Source organism: Halichoerus grypus, chromosome 7, assembly GCF_964656455.1.
Source record: "Halichoerus grypus chromosome 7, mHalGry1.hap1.1, whole genome shotgun sequence".
NCBI lineage: Eukaryota > Metazoa > Chordata > Mammalia > Carnivora > Phocidae > Halichoerus > Halichoerus grypus.
In genome coordinates, this window is record NC_135718.1 from 32,580,691 (window position 1) to 32,601,349 (window position 20,659).

At 39.1% G+C, this 20,659-nt stretch overlaps 2 protein-coding genes across 4 annotated transcripts in view; one reads left to right on the plus strand and one right to left on the minus strand.

The window, feature by feature from the left end:
• The window catches only part of NOC3L (NOC3 like DNA replication regulator), a 29,600-nt gene extending 12,696 nt beyond the window's left edge, over nucleotides 1-16,904 (plus strand). The window contains exons 11-22 of one of the 2 annotated variants that reach the window (XM_078077342.1): nucleotides 2,433-2,564; nucleotides 4,018-4,098; nucleotides 4,405-4,505; nucleotides 6,832-6,904; nucleotides 6,993-7,056; nucleotides 7,139-7,210; nucleotides 8,533-8,714; nucleotides 9,320-9,448; nucleotides 10,220-10,317; nucleotides 12,155-12,239; nucleotides 12,578-12,702; nucleotides 16,181-16,904. In XM_078077342.1, the coding sequence (XP_077933468.1) occupies nucleotides 2,433-2,564; nucleotides 4,018-4,098; nucleotides 4,405-4,505; nucleotides 6,832-6,904; nucleotides 6,993-7,056; nucleotides 7,139-7,210; nucleotides 8,533-8,714; nucleotides 9,320-9,448; nucleotides 10,220-10,317; nucleotides 12,155-12,239; nucleotides 12,578-12,702; nucleotides 16,181-16,262 (1,224 nt within the window). In that variant the 3' untranslated portion in view covers nucleotides 16,263-16,904. Of the gene's footprint in view, nucleotides 1-2,432; nucleotides 2,565-4,017; nucleotides 4,099-4,404; nucleotides 4,506-6,831; nucleotides 6,905-6,992; nucleotides 7,057-7,138; nucleotides 7,211-8,532; nucleotides 8,715-9,319; nucleotides 9,449-10,219; nucleotides 10,318-12,154; nucleotides 12,240-12,577; nucleotides 14,118-16,180 lie in introns of those variants that run through there. The other variant, XM_036111715.2, reaches the window with a different exon arrangement.
• PLCE1 (phospholipase C epsilon 1) overlaps nucleotides 14,754-20,659 on the minus strand; it is a 312,290-nt gene continuing 306,384 nt past the window's right edge. The window contains exon 31 of one of the 2 annotated variants that reach the window (XM_078077339.1): nucleotides 14,754-15,866. In XM_078077339.1, coding sequence (XP_077933465.1) covers nucleotides 15,864-15,866 — 3 coding nt within the window. In that variant the 3' untranslated portion in view covers nucleotides 14,754-15,863. Of the gene's footprint in view, nucleotides 15,867-18,031; nucleotides 18,810-20,659 lie in introns of those variants that run through there. The other variant, XM_078077338.1, reaches the window with a different exon arrangement.

Genomic DNA, 20,659 nt, shown 5'->3' on the forward strand with positions numbered 1-20,659 from the left:
TATTATTAACTCTATTTACTATGCTATAAATTCAGTCTCCAGAGCTTCTTTATCTTATAACTGGAAGTCTGTGTCCTTTGACTGACATTTCTGCATGTCCCCCATCCCCCCGTCAACCACTGTTTTAGTATGCATTTGGCTTTTTTAGATTCCCCATGTAAGTGAGATTGTACAATATTGTTTTTCTGTGTCTGGCCTATTCCACTTAGCAAGATGTCCCCTGGGTTCATCTCTGTGGTCATTAATGGCAGGATCCTTCTTTTTAGTGGCTGAATAGTATTCCATTATATGTATATAGCACAGGTTCTATATTCGTTAGTGGATACATAGGCTGTTTCCATATCTTTGCTTCGTATTGTGAATAATGCTGCAATGAACATGGGAATGCAGATATCTCTGAGGTACTGACTTCATTTCTTTTGGATCTATACCCAGAAGTGGGATTACTAGATCATATGATAATTCTCTTTTAATTTTTTGAAGAGTTTCCATGCTGTTTTCCATAGCTGTACCACTTTGCATTCCTCCCAACAGTATACAAGGGTTTCCTTATCTTCATGCCCTAATACTTGTTTTCTCTTATCTTTTTTTAAAAATTTATTTATTTAAGTAATCTCTACACCCAGCGTGGGGCTCGAACTCATGACCCCAGGATCAAGAGTCACATGCTCCTCTCAGTGAGTCATCGAGGCACCCCTATTATCTTTTTGATAATAGCCATCTGACAGGTGTGAGGTGATTTCTCATTGTGGTTTTCGTTTGCATTTTCCTGATGATTAGTGGTGTTGAACCAACCTTTTTGTGTATGTACTGGCCATTTGTTGTATGTCTTCTTTGGAAAAATGTCTATTCACGTCTTTTGCTTGTTCTTTAAATCAGGTTGCTTTTTGCTATTGAGTTGTAGGAGTTCCTCATATATTTTGGATATTAACTCTTTGTTAGATAACGAGGCTTGCAAATATGTTCTCCCATTCAGTAGGTTGTCTTTTCATTTTGTTGATGGTTTTCTTTGCTGTGCAGGCTGTTTAGTTTAATGTAGTCCCACTTGTTTATTTTTGCTTTTTGTTGCCTGTGCCTTTTGATGCCTATCCAAAAAATCACTAGCTAAGGCCAGTGCTGAGGAGCTTTTCCCCTGTGTTTTCTTCTAGGAGTTTTATGGTTTCGGTTCTTACATTTAAATCTTTAATCCATTTCACGTTAATTTTTTGAGTGGTGTTAAGACAGTGGTCCAGTTTCATTCTTTTGCATGTGGATATCCAGTTTTCTTAACATTATTGAAGAGACTATCCTTTCCCCATTGTGTATTATTGGTGCCCTTGCCAAAGATTAGTTGGCCATCTTTAATCTGGAGTTACGTTTTTTATTTGTGGGTGATATTTTATGAGCACATAGAATACTTACAGAATACTCATATTGATCTTTCTGGTACCTAGAATGATTTCATATTCGCCGTTTCTATTTTAACTCTTTCTTGTTTCCATTCTGTGTTTTAAGCCCTGTAAACTGAAATATTCTGCTTTCTTCCAATGTACATATTGGAACATCAAAATAATACAAACTGTAGTTCTCACATGTTTTTTCCAGGAATGCTGCTATGATAGAAGGAGGTCAGTAGAGTGGTTTCTTCCAGAGAAAGTTCGAATTTTGAACCCCTTTTGTCTTTGTATGGTTGCTGTAGTACACAAAACACCAATTTCCAAATTAGTTTCTGGATTTTTTGAATGGCTTAAGGCAGTAGTTTCATTGTGGTCCTTGGACCAGCAGCAGCTGGGAATTAGAAATACAAATTGTGGGGCTCTGATCCAGACCTAGTGAATCAGAAACTGAGGATGGGGTCCAGCTATTTGTTTTAACAAGCCCTCCTGATGATTCTCATGTTTGCCGAAGCTGGAGACCCATTGGTTTAAAGGAAAATAACTTGTCTTAAAATTAGTAACACTGGTCTACGTGGGTTTTTTTTTTTTTTGGTTATTGTGTTTTGTTTTTAATTGGAAAAGTGAAGATTAGAACTACTGACTGCAAAATGGAGGCTGGTTTGGTAAATTAAAGCTGGTTTAGAAATATCTAATTTACATCCTCTCCTCCCATACTGGTCCAAACCTTTTTCTGGCCTGTCCACTTTTTGTAATCCTGTCTACCGATGCCAGGTAATGTGTCCTCTCTGCCTTCCACTCATTGTACTGCAAAATAATGTTATGTTTATTTAGCCAAATACTAGTGTCCTATTAGAGACGCAGATTACTGAATATGTTTAGCAATAAGATAATAGAACTTTGTGTGCAATGTGATAAAAGATGTGTCAAAGGTGTATTTTGTTTGGTTTTTCTTTGGCACAAAGGAAGGAAAAACATTGTTAAATGCCAACCTCTCTGTATAAAGGTTTTGATGGCAATATAAATATTAAGGTGTATATTGTGTTTTCTTCATCTTAGATGTTAAAGACATTCTTGTGCTTAAGAATCAAAGAAGTGGAAGTGAAAAAAGATACAGAGGACATTAATAAACCAAAAAAGTTCATGACTTTCAAGGAAAAGAGAAAAACTCTATCAAGAATGCAGAGAAAGGTTTGGTTGATTTCCTTTTTTGTTTGATTTGAGATTAAAACATAGTGTAGGCACAGGCAGAAATCATAGTTAAATCATAAATATAAATGTGTCAAAACCTAATATTTAGAAAATTTTATTTTTTCCAGTTATTGCAAAGTGCTTTATTAATTAAACTGACAGTTCATTGGCAAAAAGAGCAGTTGATGAAAAAATTTCCTTGTCATGCTGGGTTTTAATTTTTTTGCTCTTCAGATTCATTGTGATACACAGATCCCTTCCTTGACCAGGAAGGCAATATTCATGTAAATTTGGCAACAAAGTGGGTTTTTGTTAATTGAAGCACGTTTCTTTATTGGCTTGCATTTGAAACCTAGGTTGAAATTCCAGCCCCTTGTTTATTTAGTATGAAACTTTGGTAACCTTTTTTTTTTTTAATTTTGAGAAATGGAGCTAGTAATAGCACGTACCTCGTGGGTCACCGTGCACCTTAATAAGATGATGCAGGTAAAGCATTTAGCAAGTGCGTGACACTGGGTATGCTTTATAAACATGAATTACTACTACCAGCATCGTTATTACTTCTCAAAACATTTCTACATAGGGTTATCAAATTGCTTATAAAAACAAAACAAAAAATAGTTTTCAGGGATATCCATCTTTGAATGGCCCTAATAAATTTTGAAAATGGGACAGAAGTACCACAATAGACTTAATAATTGGAAACAAATGAAGGTAAATATTTTAATTTTTTATACCATACTATCCTAATATAAACTGGATATCCCTGTTAGAAACAGCATGTACGTATCTGTGGTGGGGAAACAGACCCACTAAGAACATGGCAGCTCCTTAAATGGCGCATGAAGGAAGGAAACTCTCAGTCGGTCCCCTGCGTCTTAGGCAGCTTAGCAACCATTATTTGCTGCTCATACTGCGTAAGAAAGTGGAAAAACTTATATTTCGTTGAATTTCTCTATAGTGTCTGGTTTTATGCATTGTATGTAAATGTGTTTAGGAGGTATCGTTGATGACTAATTTCCGTGTTATAGATGATTTAACAGTAAGAATTATTTCTGGGCTCAGTGTGTTCTTCCCTTTTTTCTCTTTTGAAAAAACTTAAATTATAGAAAACTACAGAGAATAATACGGAATATTCCATGTATCTACCATTCACAATGAGCAAATATTAATAGACTTCAGTTTCATTCTTGAGAAGAAACCATCAGTGATAGAGTGAGAGTCCCCTTTGTTCCTCTCCCCAGTCTTGTTCTGCCTTCCTCCCAGGAGGCAGCCGCTGTCCTTGGTTTGGTGTGTGTTTGCTGCTGCTTCAGGTCTGTGTACTTGTGCTTGTGTTTGTATTCATAGACAGGTTAGGGTATGTGTTTCAGAATATTGACATACTATGCCTCTGAAGCTTTCTTTTTCACTCAGCACTATATACTCTTACTTTTTCTTTCCTGTCTCTTTCCAGTGGAAGAAAGCAGAAGAGAAACTAGAGCGAGAGCTACTGGAGGCAGAAGCTTCAGAGAGCACGGAGAGAAAGCTTAAACTGGTAGGCAGTTTCACGTTCTCTCACGCTTTTAGAATGTTTCGTTAAATGGTTTTAACTAGAGATTATTGTTTCAACTTGGGGTTGTATAATCTTGGTTAATCTGCCGAGTCTTCGATGTGATCATTGCTGGTCTCGTGAAATCACAAGGTGCGTATCTTCATTCTGTTTTGTTGAAGCTCCTAAGATTGGATTGTGGAAAGGGTCGGGAAGGGACAGAAGGTTGAGCTTTGACTGTCATCGCTATAGTAACTCAGGAGAAAGGGTACGGGGTTATACTCAAGTCATTTTGTCTGCTTCTTCTGCCAGCACACGGAGACTTTGAATATTGTGTTTGTGACCTACTTCAGAATATTGAAGAAGGCCCAGAGGTCACCTCTCCTGCCGTCGGTTCTAGAAGGCCTGGCCAAGTAAGAGCTGTGTAGATTGAAGCCTTCTCAGTTCTTTCCAAATAAATAAGACCAAAAAACCCGTGACTCTTAACCAGGGTTCACTAATGATGACCCAGTGTCCTTTTCCTTTTTTGTTTGTCACCGGCCTTTCCTTGAAACTGTTCGTAATGCTGTCTTTTTAGTTTTCTCATCTCAAGCCTTTTATTTTTTAAATCTCCTTCAGTAACTCCTTTCTTCTGCTAAGTTCTGGGGGTCCCGAAAGTTCATCTCTTCAGTTCTTGGTTCTTTTTGCGCTGTGGTCAGTTATCCACTGTCAGACTTCTGAGTGGTCCGTGCATGCGACTCTTCAGTCTCTTCTAACCCTGCTTGCGCATCCTTTTCTCGAGTCCTGTGCAGTCTTTCCCGGAAAGAGAAATCTCTCTGTATATTCTAGTGAACCTATTGGGGGATGCGAGCTAGAATAATGGTGGTTGTGGTAGTTTTCCAGGTATGTGAGGTAGTATCCTGTAGAACAGTGCAATAGAACTATAATGTGAACTACTTATGTGATTTAAAGTTTTCCGTTAGCCACATTAAAAAAGTAAAAAACTGGTGCAATTAATTTTAACATTTTATCGAACTCAGTTTAAAATATTTTGCCGTACAATCGGTATTAGTTATTGAGATACTTGGTCTTATTTTCATAAAAACCAATGAATAGGGGCGCCTGGGTGGCTCAGTCGTTAAGCGTCTGCCTTCGGCTCAGGTCACGATCCCAGGGTCCTGGGATCGAGCCCCGCATCGGGCTCCCTGCTCAGCGGGAAGCCTGCTTCTCCTTCTCTCTCTGTCTACCACTCTGCCTACTTGTGCTCTGTCAAATAAATAAATAAAATCTTTAAAAAAAAAAAAAAACCAATGAATATTTTACACAGACAGCATATCTCAGTTTGGACCAGTCCCATTTTAGATGCCTAGTAGCCGCGTGTGCTAGTGGCTGTCATCATTGGACAGCACAGCTTTAGAAACAGGACTTACGGTTGGAAGAAAGAGAAAAGGCAAGTTCTGTTTAGTATAGGAAATTTCTTTGTAATGACTGGAGCTGTTTGGCAATGGGATTATAAAGTAATTGGACCTTGTTATTGAAAAGATTCAAAGGGAGGTTGGTCAGAGAAGGGATTATTCCTACATTGGATAGGACCTACTGTTTGTTTTTCAATGACCAGTTCCTTTATTTAAAAAAGCTTTTAGTCATATCTACTTACTTTAAAAATTCAAATTATTCAGAAGCATATAAAATTAAAAAATTACAATTTTCCTATATATATACATAAGTCTGTCTGCCTGTCTTCTGTCACACAGATAGAGTCCTGCTACGTAGACTGTTCTGTTTTGATAAAATGGTTACTTTGGGTCTCTTCCCATGTTGGTGTGATTATATCCACCTTTTTTTTTTTTTTACATTTGGAATATTCCATTTTATGGATTGGTGATACTTTTATTTGGCCAGCCCGCTATGCTGCACTGGAAATACCTTCATGCACTTGTGTGCATATATTGCCTGGTCAGAGGGTCTGCTCATTTTAAATGTTGATAAATACTGCCCAGTTGCTTCACAAAAAAGTTGTACTAGTACACGGGGAATGTATCACGTTTAAGATTCTTTATTCTAGGCTTTATGTAGTGTCAAAGGCTCTTGCACTAATACTGAAGAAAGATCTTGACTTTAAGTACGTCAGTGCCTAGGATTTTACACTGTACAGCGTGCTCTCACATTTAGTAGGTCAGATGATTCTCCTGTAACTCTACTGAGTGATCTCCGTTATTTCTAGAAACAGAGACCCAGGACTGACAAGTGACTTACCTAGGATCATGTAGGCAATTAATTTCAGAGCCTGAACTAGATACTAGGTCCAATATTCTTTCCATTTTATTTTTAAAGCTTTAGTAGAGTCCATATTCCTATAAATAACAGTCTCTTTCCTCCTTTCCCTTTTCCCGCTTCCCATTTTTCCAGAAGCTGATGTTTTTGGCCCTCTTTCGAGTTAGAGCAGCATGGGGTAGCCGGTAAACTTTCCTTGGAGAGTTGTTTTTAACAACTTGTTTTGTAGGGCAGAAGTATTTCTGAAATGCTTTCAGTTTGTTTCGTGCCTCATATATTCCTGCTGAGTGTAGTGTCCAGCTGTGGGTGAATTGTTAGAAAGGTCATTCTGAATTAATGAGAAGTATCAGTAATTACCACCATCTGCATCATAACTAACATCGAAATAGGGAATATTAAAAATATGGCTTTAAAGTCAAGTTTAATTTCTAGCTGTTTTATTTCTGTTTTTAGGTCACCTATTGACTAAGCTTTGTTTGATTCTAGGTTTGCTCACCTTATAAATGTGGAGTTTTTTGATGATTTATTAGTAGTACTGCATACTCTCATCGAATCTGGTGTAAGTAACTCTATTTCATGAATTACTTTTTAAGATATGAATGGTGATTATTATCCTTAATGTCCTTTTCTCCCTTTTTTTTTTCAAGGACCTGAGCTATCGAGAAAGCCTTCACTGCGTCCAGACCGCTTTTCATATTCTTTCTGGGCAAGGTAAAATATTTTCTTAATCAAGTTTTGTTTGCTTTAGCTTTGGAGGCTGTAACATACCTAATTGTTTGTTGTAATTTCAAAGGTGATGTTCTGAATATTGACCCCATGAAATTCTATACACATCTGTATAAAACACTGTTCAAGTTACATGCAGGTATGTACATTAGGTAATGTGTCTTTAATAAATGCTTATCTTTTAAGAATATCTTGTGTGTAGTCAATGAAAACTGAGAAATCAGAATTGGCGTATTAGAATGTTGGCCTCTGCGGGCCACACATCTGTATTGAACCTTATTACGTAGGAGTTGGAGAAAGAGAATTTCTGGAATTGACTGGAGCTGTGGTAGAACCCTCTGCATCTCCTGAGCAGTATAGCACTACTTCATTGGTTAGGGAAATGATTTGGGACAGGTATGACGGTTTGTCTTGGGTTTCTCTGGAATGCAGTGAAGTTGTATAATGAAAAAGTAATGATACTAGGTATTTACCCCAAAGATACAAATGTAGTGATCGAAGGGTACCTGCACCCGAGTGTTCATAGCAGCAATGTCCACAATAGCCAGTCTGGAAAGAGCTGAGATGTCCGTCAACAGATGAATGGATAAAGAAGATGTGATACACACACACACACACACACACACACACACAGCTGAGATGTCCGTCAACAGATGAATGGATAAAGAAGATGTGATACACACACACACACACACACACACACACACACACACAGCTGAGATGTCTGTCAACAGATGAATGGATAAAGAAGATGTGATACACACACACACACACACACACACACAGCTGAGATGTCTGTCAACAGATGAATGGATAAAGAAGATGTGATACACACACACACACACACACACACAGCTGAGATGTCTGTCAACAGATGAATGGATAAAGAAGATGTGATACACACACACACACACACACACACACACAGCTGAGATGTCCGTCAACAGATGAATGGATAAAGAAGATGTGATACACACACACACACACACACACACACACACACACACAATGGAATATTACTCAGCCATCAGAAAGGATGAATACTTACCACTTACATAAACATGGATGGAACTGGAGGGTATTATGCTGAGTGAAATAAGTCAGTCAGAGAAAGACAATTATCATATGGTTTCACTCATATGTGGAATATAAGAAATAGGGCAGAGGACCGTAGGGGAAGAGAGGGAAAATGGAATGGAAGGAAATCAGGGAGACAAACCATGAGAAACTCTTAAGTATAGGAAACCCAACTGAGGGTTGCTGGAGGGGTGGGGGGATGGGGTGACTGGGTGGTGGGCGTTAAGGAGGGTATGTGATGTGATGAGCACTGGGTGTTGTATACAACTGATGAATTATTGAGCACTACATCTGAAAACTAATGATGTAATGTAGGTTGGTTAATTGAATGAAAAAAAAAAAAAGGAATGAGAACAGCCCTGAAGGGTATACCTGCTGTTTTAGGTGCTACCAATGAAGGTGTCGAGATTCTACTCCAGTGCCTTGACGTCATGCTAACTAAGCGCAGAAAGCAGGTTTCTCAGCAGAGAGCCCTTGCTTTCATCAAGCGTCTTTGTACCCTTGCTCTTCACGTTCTTCCAAATTCAAGCATTGGCATTTTAGCAACTAACAGAATATTAATGCAGGTAAGTAATGATAGAAAGCCAAGTTCTGGTAGTACAACAGTGCTATCTTGTTTGCATCTTTTCCCCCTATTTATGTTATTACTCTGATAAGGCAAAATGGTAAAATCCAGTGAGAAAAGAGGTATATAAAATTACAAAACCAAAGCATTCCCACCCCTGTTGACACTCTCCAGAGGTAACCATTTTTACCATTTGTTGGGTTTCCTTCCAGCAGACTTATAATTCATATATAAACATGTACAACACACATACACAGACAATACAGCTTTTTTTATGGTGTACATTATTCTACGACGTTTTTTTTAACACTAATGGTGATGGACACATTTTCGTGTCAGTACAAATATAGCTATAAAGTACATGTGTTTATAGCTCTTTTTAAAAAATGTTTTATTTTTTAAGTAGGCTCTACGCATACCCAGTATGGGGCTCGAACTCATGACCCCAAGATCAAGAGTCACTCCACCCACTGAGCCAGCCGGGTTCCCCGCTTATAGCTTTTATTTAAGCATAAAAATCAAATTAAATTAAAAGTATAGAACCCAGTAACGTTCTTTACCAGTATTAATTTAATTAATTCTTATTTTTATGTGACATTTTTGCAGACTTTCCCAAAAACAGATCTGTTGCTTGACAATGAGTCTCAGGGAAGTGGGGTTTTCCTTCCTGAACTGGATGAACCCGAGTACTGTAATGCTCAGAATACTGCGCTTTGGGAATTGCATGCACTACGGGTAAGGATGGCCCTTTCTTTTTTTTTTTTTCTTATTTTATATTAGTCACCATACAGTACATCATTAGTTTTTGATGTAGTGTTCCATGATTCATTGTTTGCGTATAACACCCAGTGAGGATGGCCCTTTCTTTGTGAGCAGTGTTTTTCAGTTTTTCCCCAAGTCGTTACTGTTGCTAGAGTCCTCAATATAATTTTGTTCTGGGATGGCTTTTTGGAGAATTCTTCTTTTAATAGTCTACATTTCACTTTGCTCTTACTGTTCTTTAAGATGTTGAGGTACATTTTCTAAGGAGGCAGAAAATAACATTTTTGTGGGGTGAGGTTTAGAAAATTGAACTATTTCCCCAGCACTATTGGAAGATTTGTATTGGGTCCTGCCCAAGGAGACTCTGGTAGCCCCTCAGTTTTAAGAGGGCGGCACTGTTGTGATTCTACGGTGTGGACACATTAGAGGGAGACTCGTAGCAAATATGTTTCAGGAAACCTGTTGTAAACTAACTTTTTTCACTCTAAAAGAGAAATTGCTTCTTGATTTTTCTTTTCATGCTGTAAAAGCAAGACTAAGCTACGTCACTGGTAACCTGGTCATCAGATTCATGTTGTTATCATGTGAGCAGAGAGTATTTTTTCTGTTGGTATGTGGTTATGTGAATTACATATACATATATGATTTTAAAAAATAGTGTTCATTACAGAAAATCTTTGCTGTAGCCAATGTTTTATAAAGTACTGACCTGTGCAAAATGTGGCTGTCCTGCTTGTCCTTCAGAGACATTACCATCCCGTCGTGCAGAGATTTGCGGCTCACCTGATCGCCGGAGCCCCCTCTGAAGGCTCAGAAGCACTCAAACCGGAGTTGAGCCGGAGGTAATCAGACCACAAACTGCAGTTGGTCTCTGTTCGCTCTGAGAAGTCTGCTCTATTTATAAAGTAATAGGTTTTAAAACAGAAAGTGCCAGTTGATCTGGATTTGGTCTCACTTCATATTCCTGAATTGTTCTAAGGAGAAAACATGCCGACAGTGATTTTGTTAGTGTTTTGGTAATCGCTTAACGTTTTTTTTTGGGTTATAAAAAGTTTCACACATCCAGGTAAGTAGAAAGAATAGTGAAAACACATACCCCCGACACTCAGCTTCAGCAGTTAATAAGATAATGCCATATTTGCTCTTTGGGAAGATCCACAAGTCCAAGCACAGTGAGATTCCTCCCTGCTGCTGAATGGTCGGTCGTGCTAGGGCCAGCAGGGGAGAAGTGAGAGAAGAAAGTGCTTTGGAACACTGCTCCTCAGAGGGGCCGCACTTCCTCTCTGTGGGGCTCCCAGTCCTCTAGGTGCAGTGCGGCCTGGCTGGCTGGTACTCCCAGCCTCCACCATACGCTCCAGGTGGGGAGTAGGATCCTGCCAAGAGAAGTTTCTTTTCCAGCTTCTTACTCAGAAAAATTTCAAAAGTACAGAAAAGTTGAAAAGATAATGGCCCTTTTCCCTACAAAATGAGGCAATTACACAGAAAAGGAAATGACATAAAAGATACCCTTGTAATATACTCACCACTCACAATTAATATCCTGCTGTAGAATTTTCATTTGCAGCCCACTGGTTTCTCTAATTTGGAGATCATAGAAGTGACTGGTAGGCCAGCAGATTGGTATTCTGGCCTCTTCAGAGTTTAAACAAAAATTGAATTATTTGCTATATTTTAAATATTGGACAAATTCACCTAGAAGTTCCAGCTTCTCTTGAAGTACTGGGAGATTTGGCAAAATAGGTCTATATTTTTGCATGGCAGAAGTCAGCTGCTTCTTCCCTCTAAATGAGGCAGAAACTCCAGTTTCCCATGAACCCTTTTCCTTCTGGGTAGAAGAGAGATAACTTTTGGCCTTATTAAATGATAAAGTGGCCATTTACTTTTTTCTTCCTTCATACTTCCCACCTGTCCTCCAGCCTCATTTTTTAAAAGGGAGAAAAAGGAGAAAACAATTACCTGTCAGTGTTCTTATTCATGATCTTTTTCTGGCATGTTTTCGTCAAAGATCTTGAACGTCTGCCTCATTTATGCCAGAAGTTTCTTTCTCTGGAGGAAGATGAAGAATGGGTTTATCCCAAAAGCTTGAGAAAGAAGACTCATGATGGTCTTGTCCTGGAGGGTGGAGCTTGAGATGAGACTCTAATTGCAACCCGTGTAGGCCCTTGCTGATCTCCTTCGGGGAGTGTGAACCAACCCCAAGTCACTAAGGATTCATTTACATGCCATGGGTATAGACATTTAGTCTGTCCTTGGCCTCTCCTTGCTTTTAATCCAGGCCAATAACTGAGGGGTTGAGCTATTTGAAATTCATGGAGGTAACTCCATGCTTCACTCGTCTGGCCCCCATGACTTAGTTGCATATTGTTCACATAACTGGCCGAGTTGGGATTTGATTACACTGAGCTGGAGTTCTTCTGCTCAGCCTTGTCTTTGTCCAGGCCTGTGTTTCTAAATGTACACCAGACCTCTCTGAGGTAGATTTAGTTGGATAGCATTGTCATTACATGGGAATTTAGGATTTATTTTACGAGTGTGTTGGTTTGTTGGTTTCAAGAGCAGGATTATGTTATATCTTACTATATGGGGTTTAGAATAATGAGTCCTTCTCTTTGGGTACAGTCTAATTTTTTCAGATTATACAGATCGGGTGATGTCCTTACATTCCTTCTGTGATTATAGATCTGCTGCAGAACTTTTTGAGACCTACAGCATGGCTGCAATGACATTCAATCCTCCTGTTAAATCTTCAAGTTCCAAAAGGAAGGTATGTGATACTTTTTCATTATTTTTTTTAACAGATGAAATAAAAACTAAATGTCTCTATTAACTGATTCCAACTTCCTTAATTGTATTATAGGTAGATTTTTTTTCATGTTTAGGAGTTGACGGTAGGCTGGATCCGTAGGGTTGGGACTCTGGAGATGGTCATGAGACTGTTTTGTTCAGTGTAGGCTGTGTCCCAGACCTGACCCAGTGCTCGTCATATCAGGTTTCATGTGTTGGTTCGGGGTCTACTGTTGCCATTTTCAATTTTGCTCACAGCTTGGCTTTTGCTTATGACAGAAGAACTTTTAATGTGAGTCACTTTTAATATTTTTTCAGAGTGAAGTTTTACAAGGGGATTCATTTTTGAATGAAGATTTAAATCAACTAATCAAAAGACACTGCAGTGAAGTAGCTACTCACTTGCCTCTGGATTTCACCAAATATTTGAAAACATCACTACGGTAGTAGAAGGAGGAGGAGTCAGTGGACTTTCTCTTATATTTGTTTAGATGCACATAGAGACCTACTGTTAATTTAGGACATTCTCTTTTTATACAAGGGAAGCTTCCTAAGAAAATTAACAGCAGAGGAAGAATTACCCTTTGCATGGCACAGGGTTCTGCCCCAATTACGAAATTGTCATTAAGAAAGGAGAATTGAAAACCACCTACCCCCATATTTGGAAGTTTCTTAATGACATTGCCTTTTTAAAACTTAATATATATCTTGGGATGTCTGGGTGGCTCAGTTGGTTGAGTGTCCAACTCTGGATTTTGGCTCAGGTCATGATTTCAGGGTCATGAGATTGAGCCCCACGTCGGGCTCTGTGCCGGGTGTGGAGCCTGCCTAAGATTCGCTCTCCCGCTCTGCCCCAACCCCCTGCACTCCCCCCCCCAAAAAAAATCCCAAAACAAAAAACTTAATATACATCTTAAGTTACAGTTTTAAAAAAATCTTTGGGGTGAACTTAATTGGATTACAGTTGCCCCCTTAAAATGAGGGCATAGAGTGCAGAAAAATCAAGACCATGAGATTGCTTTTTAAAATTCAGCTACTCTTCATTTATTTATTTATTTTTTTAAAAGATTTTATTTATTTGACAGAGACAGAGAGCCAGAACACAAGCAGGGGGAGTGGGGGGGGGAACAGTAGGCTTCCTGCCGAGCAGGGAGCCCGATGTGGGGCTCCATCCCCAGGACCCCGGGATCATGACCTGAGCCGAAGGCAGACGCTTAACGGCTGAGCCACCCAGGTGCCCCTCAGCTACTCTTTATAACCAAAACTCTTTCAAATGAAATAAATATATGTTTTTTGCAGTACTACAGATGGAAATGAGAAAAATTCTATATTTGAGTATGTTTTCAGGAAGATTTTTGAGAAAAGAAAAAATAGCTTGAAATTGGAGATCAGGTTCATTGGCTCTGGCTGAATGATACGCTTCAAGAAGTAACTTAATTTGATCTTTTTAAAAAAGAACGAGAGTGTTCATTATGGCTACTTGCAAAAAGAGTTTGAATGTGATTCTAGTCTCTTCACAGTTCTTTGCATTTTCTGCCATGTTCTGGAGGGTGATGGGGGAAGAACTGCTCCTGGGTGGAAAAACCAATTTGAAGACTTGCCTCTGTTTTAAGGATAAATGGTGCCTATTGAAGGGCTTCTCCTCTTTTCCTTCTCCTCCTCCTCCTGCTCCTCTTCTTCTTCCTTCGTCGTCGTCTTTGTACAGATGCAGTCCTATTCTTATGAATATAATTAAAAAGCAATATTTTACCTGAGCTATTGCCATATTCTAGGAATGGCGTATGAAATAAGTTTTTGTAACAACCAGGTTACAAATACTCTCTACTGTGAATAATCGAATAAAACAGCTGCCTTTTTTTTTTTTTTGCTTCCTATTCTTATGTGAGAATTTAAAAAAAGTGCACAGAGTCGCAACTAAATAGATCTCTTATGTCTTCAAAACTGTAGAAGCCAATTCTTTTTTTTTTTTTTTTTTTTTTTAAAGATTTTTTTTATTTATTTATTTGAGAGAGAGAGAATGAGAGAGAGCAAGCACATGAGAGGGGGGAGGGTCAGAGGGAGAAGCAGACTCCCTGCCGAGCAGGGAGCCCGATGCGGGACTCGATCCAGGGACTCCAGGATCATGACCTGAGCCGAAGGCAGTCGCTTAACCAACTGAGCCACCCAGGCGCCCTGTAGAAGCCAATTCTTTTGGTCTAGAGCTTAAAGCTCTTTTTTTCCCCTCATGACATAAGTGAGAATAGAAAGTTCCTTTATTACTCCTGCTTAATGGGGGAGATCAGCTCAACAGTGCATGTTAATCTTTTACCATATTCTTATATGTGATTTTAAAAAGTGTTTTTGTTTTTTTAGGCTTATTTAAGGAGAATGTATGATTTAACATATAAATATTTGCTTTTAATCCACATTTTAGATATAAAACAAGGTCCAGAAATGTTATGAATAGTGTTTTGGATGACGACAGGGTCTTTCCCCATCAGAGCACAAGTGACCATTACATGTCACAAATCATTTATTTTCCAAACATATACAAATACATTTATATTTCACTTTGGCAGCAGAAACTGTAGTTTAGGTGAAAAATCAATTTAAAGTAGAAATTCATCAACTGTTTCACACTTGTATTATGCTTTTAACCTTCTAGTTACACATACAGAGAGTCACAGTGGGACCATAAAATTCTACGTCTAGCATTTGAATGCTCTATGAATTTGAGAATGAAATCTATTTGTGCATAAACTTACATGGCCTGTATTGATGAGTTTCATTTTCAGAACTAAATATCCTAGTCATTAACAGTAACATACACACACTCTGAGGCTATAACAAGCTACAGCCTTAATATTTTTTTTTTAACTAGACGAATATCAAGCACCTACTGTGTGCTTAGCATTGTGCTAGGCACTTAAAAGTGAAGTGGGGGTAATAATGGGTGTAAGACACAGTTTCAGTCTTCCATGGGCTTGCATACTACGATCATTCACACAACATTTAAACAAATGCAACATTACCCAATTCAGTGTCAGAGTGAATTAGTTCAAAGTTCAGAGACCTGGGAAAGGTCTCATAGACCTTCTTGAGCATAGTCTACTTGGGATCTAAGAGATGTATATGAATAACTTGGTAATTGTGGAGATTCAGTACTTCAGGAACATTTAGGTCATCCCATGTCAAATGACCATGGGATGCCATCAGCTGAAGATTCCTTAGGAAGTTGACACTTAGAGATGGCCAAGAACGTATATGTTGTTAACAGCACACTGTATCCTGGGAATACTGACCCAAGAATGGACTTAGTGTAAGAGGCAGTCTTCCTTTCCTAATAACTTTCTGGAGGGTCTAGGTATTCACCTCTTTTCACTTTGCTGCACACGTGAGAGAAGAAACTGCAGGTGGTCGGAGGCAGCCATCTAGAGGGCTGTAGGCTGTAGGCTGCCTCTCACTCTGCCAAGTTGGAGATCAGACACCAGCCAGAAGAATCCTAGTTTTCTCTTGGTGTGGTGGCAGTTAATTCAGTTTTACCAGGCAGGATGCAAGCTCTGTTACTTGTCAGAATTGAGCAAGGCCTGTGGGTGTCCAGGCAGAGGACGACAGGTCTACAGAACTACTGGATAGGGAAAGAGAAGGGAGGAAGGGGAAGATGTAGTTTGAGAAAGGAGTACGTGTGTGGCAGGAGGGGGCCCTCTTCATTAGTGAGCCTCTAGTGTTTCCCGAGCCCCTAAGATGGGAGCCTTTGTATGAAAGCAAATTTAATTAAAAACAAGGCACCTGTAACTCACTTCTGTTGAGTTGTAACTCCTATTTACCCCCATCTGGAGAATTTATAAGTAACTATTACTTGCTAAGGATAGGATGACATGAAAAGAGGCATTTCCCTCAACAGGGCACTTTCTGTCTAAATAGTATTGTTACTTCCTACAGATTTGCCCTCAAACTTACCCTCAATTCCTTGATGACCTCATGCGACCTTCCATTATTTTGCAAAACAACCAATTCCAGATGAACAGGTGACCAGGAGGAAGTCAGTCTATTTCTTCGGCATCACAGACCAGTTGGATTCTTACCTCTTCCTTTTTCACCAGCTATACGTATTCTGTAAAGTTGTCATCACCCAACAGTAACAGAACTCATGCTCCTTTGTTTTTAGTGAAGTGTCTTGAAATATTTTTCCTCAGAATCTTGTCATAAACCTAGTTTGCATATTTAGATTCTTTGCCATATCAACTTTACAAATGATAAAAGTTTGCTACCCAGATTTTTAGTAGTCTGGAAAGTTTGAAGTGGTAATGGGTAGAGTCTGGGTGGCCGTTTTTGATTTATTCTAATAGGGTAATTTCTTTCATTTGGTGTACTAACATAGCTATATAGTTCAGAGAAGCTACAAATAAAAATTTCATATATTTGGCAAACACCAGGTTGTGCCGGTTAGTTGTAGTAGAGTGGGCGCTTTACATTTTGAGCAGTGTCCTTCAGAAGGTCCCAAAGATGATACAACGGAGGATGTGCTTTCACCTCAAAATGGAATGAACAACTAAGTTGGGTTCAACATAGGCAATACATTCACTTGTAAAACCTAGTCTCACTTTAGTCTCGGGGAGTTTCAGCTTCCGTCCTGTAGCCGAGTCAACGATGTTACAGACTGGGGTGGGTGGGATGGGGCTGGAGCTTAGAGTCAAGGCCAAGTGCTAAACCTAGAGAGACCAGTCTTGCTTCTCATCCTCTTACTCTGCACTGTTTTCATTTTGACTCTAGCCAGTTTTAGGCCAGTACCTCAGTTTTCAGTACATGATAAGCCAAACAAGAGGAAAAGATGTCAAATTTATAGACACATGATAAAGTGTTTCTGGAATATTTTTTTTTAAATGCGGCAGTATTGTGCATTTCTTATAGACTGATGATTTGAAAAGAAACCTGTAGCACTGGGCAAACCACATCCAACTGGAATAGCTTGAATTCTGTGGGCAAGCAAATGGCGGCTGTTCTAACATTAAGGCTTCGAGTCAGTGAACAATAACGTGAAAGCTGTCTGGTGTGTTTTTAACACTTCTGACTTCAGAATATGCAGAGAACTGGGGACTTGTTTTATTTTTATAATTGGTAAAAAGACTTCTCAAAGAAAAAGTTAGGATTTTTTGTGTGCTTTATAATTTGAAGAAAAAATTTTAATATTGGTAGAAAGATAAAGTTTGGATTTACTTTAGAGGAACACACATTCCATTTTAAAAGTCATAATTTGCTTCATACCAAGGATAAGAAGAATTCTTTACACTTACTTGATAGTTTTACACAGTAAGTTTTAAAGATAATATACCTTAAATGGCAATTATGACTTGGATCAATAGCTCTTCAGTTAATGAGAATTGAAAATGAAGCTTTTTTTTGCATGAAATTCTGGCCCATGTCAGGTATTCAGGGCATACTTTTTTTTTTTTTAGGAGATTTGTCTTCAAATAGTGAGACAGAACCACTAGTGTTTCTAATCCATAAGCGGGATCACAAAAGCTATGTATAATAAATATATAAGTACAGTGTCAGTACAGACCTTGCAAAATAAATAAATTTGAACACCCACTCAGTCTACTTTTGCTTTAAGAAATGGTTAAATGTCTTGTTAAGATGTCACAACTCAGAAGATATTAATTTATACATCATTCTAAATTCAGTTTGTGAAAACCAAAAGTGGAATAATCTGTGAATACATAAGCAATAAACTTAAAAAAAAAACCCCAACATCATTCTCTACATAGAAAGAAATGCTAAAGAAGAGTCCACTATGGTGCATAATATAGAAACTACATTGAATTACTTTTTAATGAATCTTATAGGATATATTTACATTTGCAATGCCCCAAAGCTTCTGATCGTCAGCCATGAAGTATATGACTAAACTAGCTTGCTTGTTTTCAGACCTCTGTGGCTCTTGTTCCCAGTTTTCTAAGTCGGGTCGGCAAACTATGGCCCTGGGCCAAATCCAGCCTGCCACCAGGTTTTGTATGGCTCTTGAGAATAGTTTTTACATTTTTGAGTGATTGGAAAAAAAAAACCAAAAGAGGATTATTAGTGATGTGAAAATTTTATGAAATTGCAATTTCGGCGTCTGCAGATTTTTACTGGAACACAGCCACGCTCACTCACTTCCGTATGGTCTGTGGCTGCTTTTGCACTGTTAACAGCCGAGATGAGTGGCTCAGTGGAGACTGGAGGGCCCAGAAAGCCTACGATCCTTACTGTCTGGCCCTTTATGGACAGAGTTTGCTGACCCTTGCTTGTTCTATAAGTCTGTTATTGCAAGCTTAGCAATGTTCCGACTGCTGACATTTATAAAATAAAATGGCCATCTCCTGGGCTTCTTTGCTGCATTCGTCAGGAAACTGGGTGGTAGGTAGCCCGGTGCCATTTTGTTTGACAGCGTGGACCTCACGTCATGTGTGAAGAAGGCTTCCGTTCAGAAATCATCAATTTCCAGTTTAAGTCTGATGAAGGTAAGGAAATTTTATTTGTTTCCATCATGTTCACTCTTGACTTTAACTTCTTACCAAAAGATCTTCACCTGTAAAGTGGTATACATAGGCTTGTGAGTATATTTAAAATGAAGGAGCAGCATCTGCAGTGTAGCAACGGTTTAATGTGGTTCAACCAAGAGAAACCCACAACTCTGGTGGCTGGTTTTGGAGGAGAGACTCTTGGCTAGAAATTTGCAGTGTCAGGACGCCTGGGTGGCTCAGTCGGTTAAGTGTCTGCCTTTGGCTCAGGTCATGATCCCAGGGTCCTGGGATCGAGTTCCGCATCGGGCTCCCTGCTCAGCAGGGAGCCTGCCACTCCCCCTGCTTGTGCTTTCTGTCTCTCTGACAATAAAAAAAATCTTTAAAAAATAAACTTGCAGTGTTGTAACACGATGTTCCTGGGAGGTGGAATGTGAGCCTATTTCTGCCCTGGAACACCACAGCCTTTAGAAAGATTTTTTAAATAACAATCAGATAAACTTCGGAATTCCTTCAACTCTGCATCATTTCAGATAAGAGTAAGGTAAATAATTGTTTATGAGTTCTTAAATGATTAAGGGGTAACTCTTAAAACTTCAGGGGTGAAAGTTTTAGAATTAGAACATGAAAACTCATGTTTTCATAAGCAGTGAAAACACTAAACTTACCTTCTCGTGAGCACTGGAAGTCTCTTTTCTCACAAGCGCCCCTTTTTGAGGACACCGTTTGTAAAGGAATTTATAACACGAGATTCATGTACCCATAGATGCACCCATGTCTGTTTTTAAAGAAAAACTTCCCCAGGTTTAAGCAAAGCTGAGGTCAACTGAATGATTCTGAATGCTTGCTACAGAAAAATACAGTCCCAAACCTACTTCTAAATCACCCCCTCTCCTAATACTGCTCCTGTAGCAAGCTCCTTTGTAAGTCAGCTTTCTGGTGGCGGCGTACTCCTACGGACTTCCGTGATCCTGCGGCACGAGGAGGGCTCTGTTTGTGCGGAGGGTGACACCACTGTCACTTTGGAGGTCAGGATAGAGGGGTATGTAAACCTGACATCTCGGATTCATTTGATACTAAGTTCTTGATCGAGAAAAACAATACTTTAAAGTTTCATTTCTGTCCTTAACGGCGTATGCTCACAGACCCACTACCAAGATGAGTCGTTCTCTCAAAGCTGGAGAGGCTCAACACTGGTGCTTAGTTCTAAAGCTCACTTGGCTTTTGGAGAAGGCACCGACTCTCAGTGACCTGGGGCAAATAAGAAAGTGAGTCTGGAACTTTTAAAAATTAGGATTCTAGATGTATCTCAACAGAAAACGGTGTTGAGCCTTCTCTGAGTGTGGCACAGCACGGCTTCGCCGTTCTGTGTGAATTCACTATTACCCGATGTGTGATGTGGATTGCTGCCCTGGTTCCACGAGTTCCTTCCGATGAGCCTTTACGTACAGAACCTAAGTAACCTTGCATCTCTCAGGATAGTTGGATAACGCCGATATTCTGGAGGGGATTTCCTGTATTTGGTCCCATCTGTTGTTTTGAAAGAGCTTTGTATGTGTGGTACAGGGCACCAGTTATTTTAGGAGTTTCTCAAATGTAGAAACATGGGCTCAGTGTATTGGGCCTTCTTTTGTGCTCTTATAAATCAGATTAGGTCCTGCCAAAAGGTGTCAATGAATTATTTAATGCGAGCTTCTACAGTTTTATATAAGAAATTCCTTGTTGTGATAAAGGCAGACGATGAAGCCCTGCAGTGTGAGCAGCAATGCCTTTGCTAGGCTAGCAGTCTCAGTTTTAGAACTACAATGGTGCAGGTAAAGAGCGGGCTTTAATAATCCCTTGGGTTCATTAGGAAGTAAAAAAAATATATATGTGCTTGTTTTCCTCATGTTTTTTTTTTTTTTTTTAATTTGGGTTC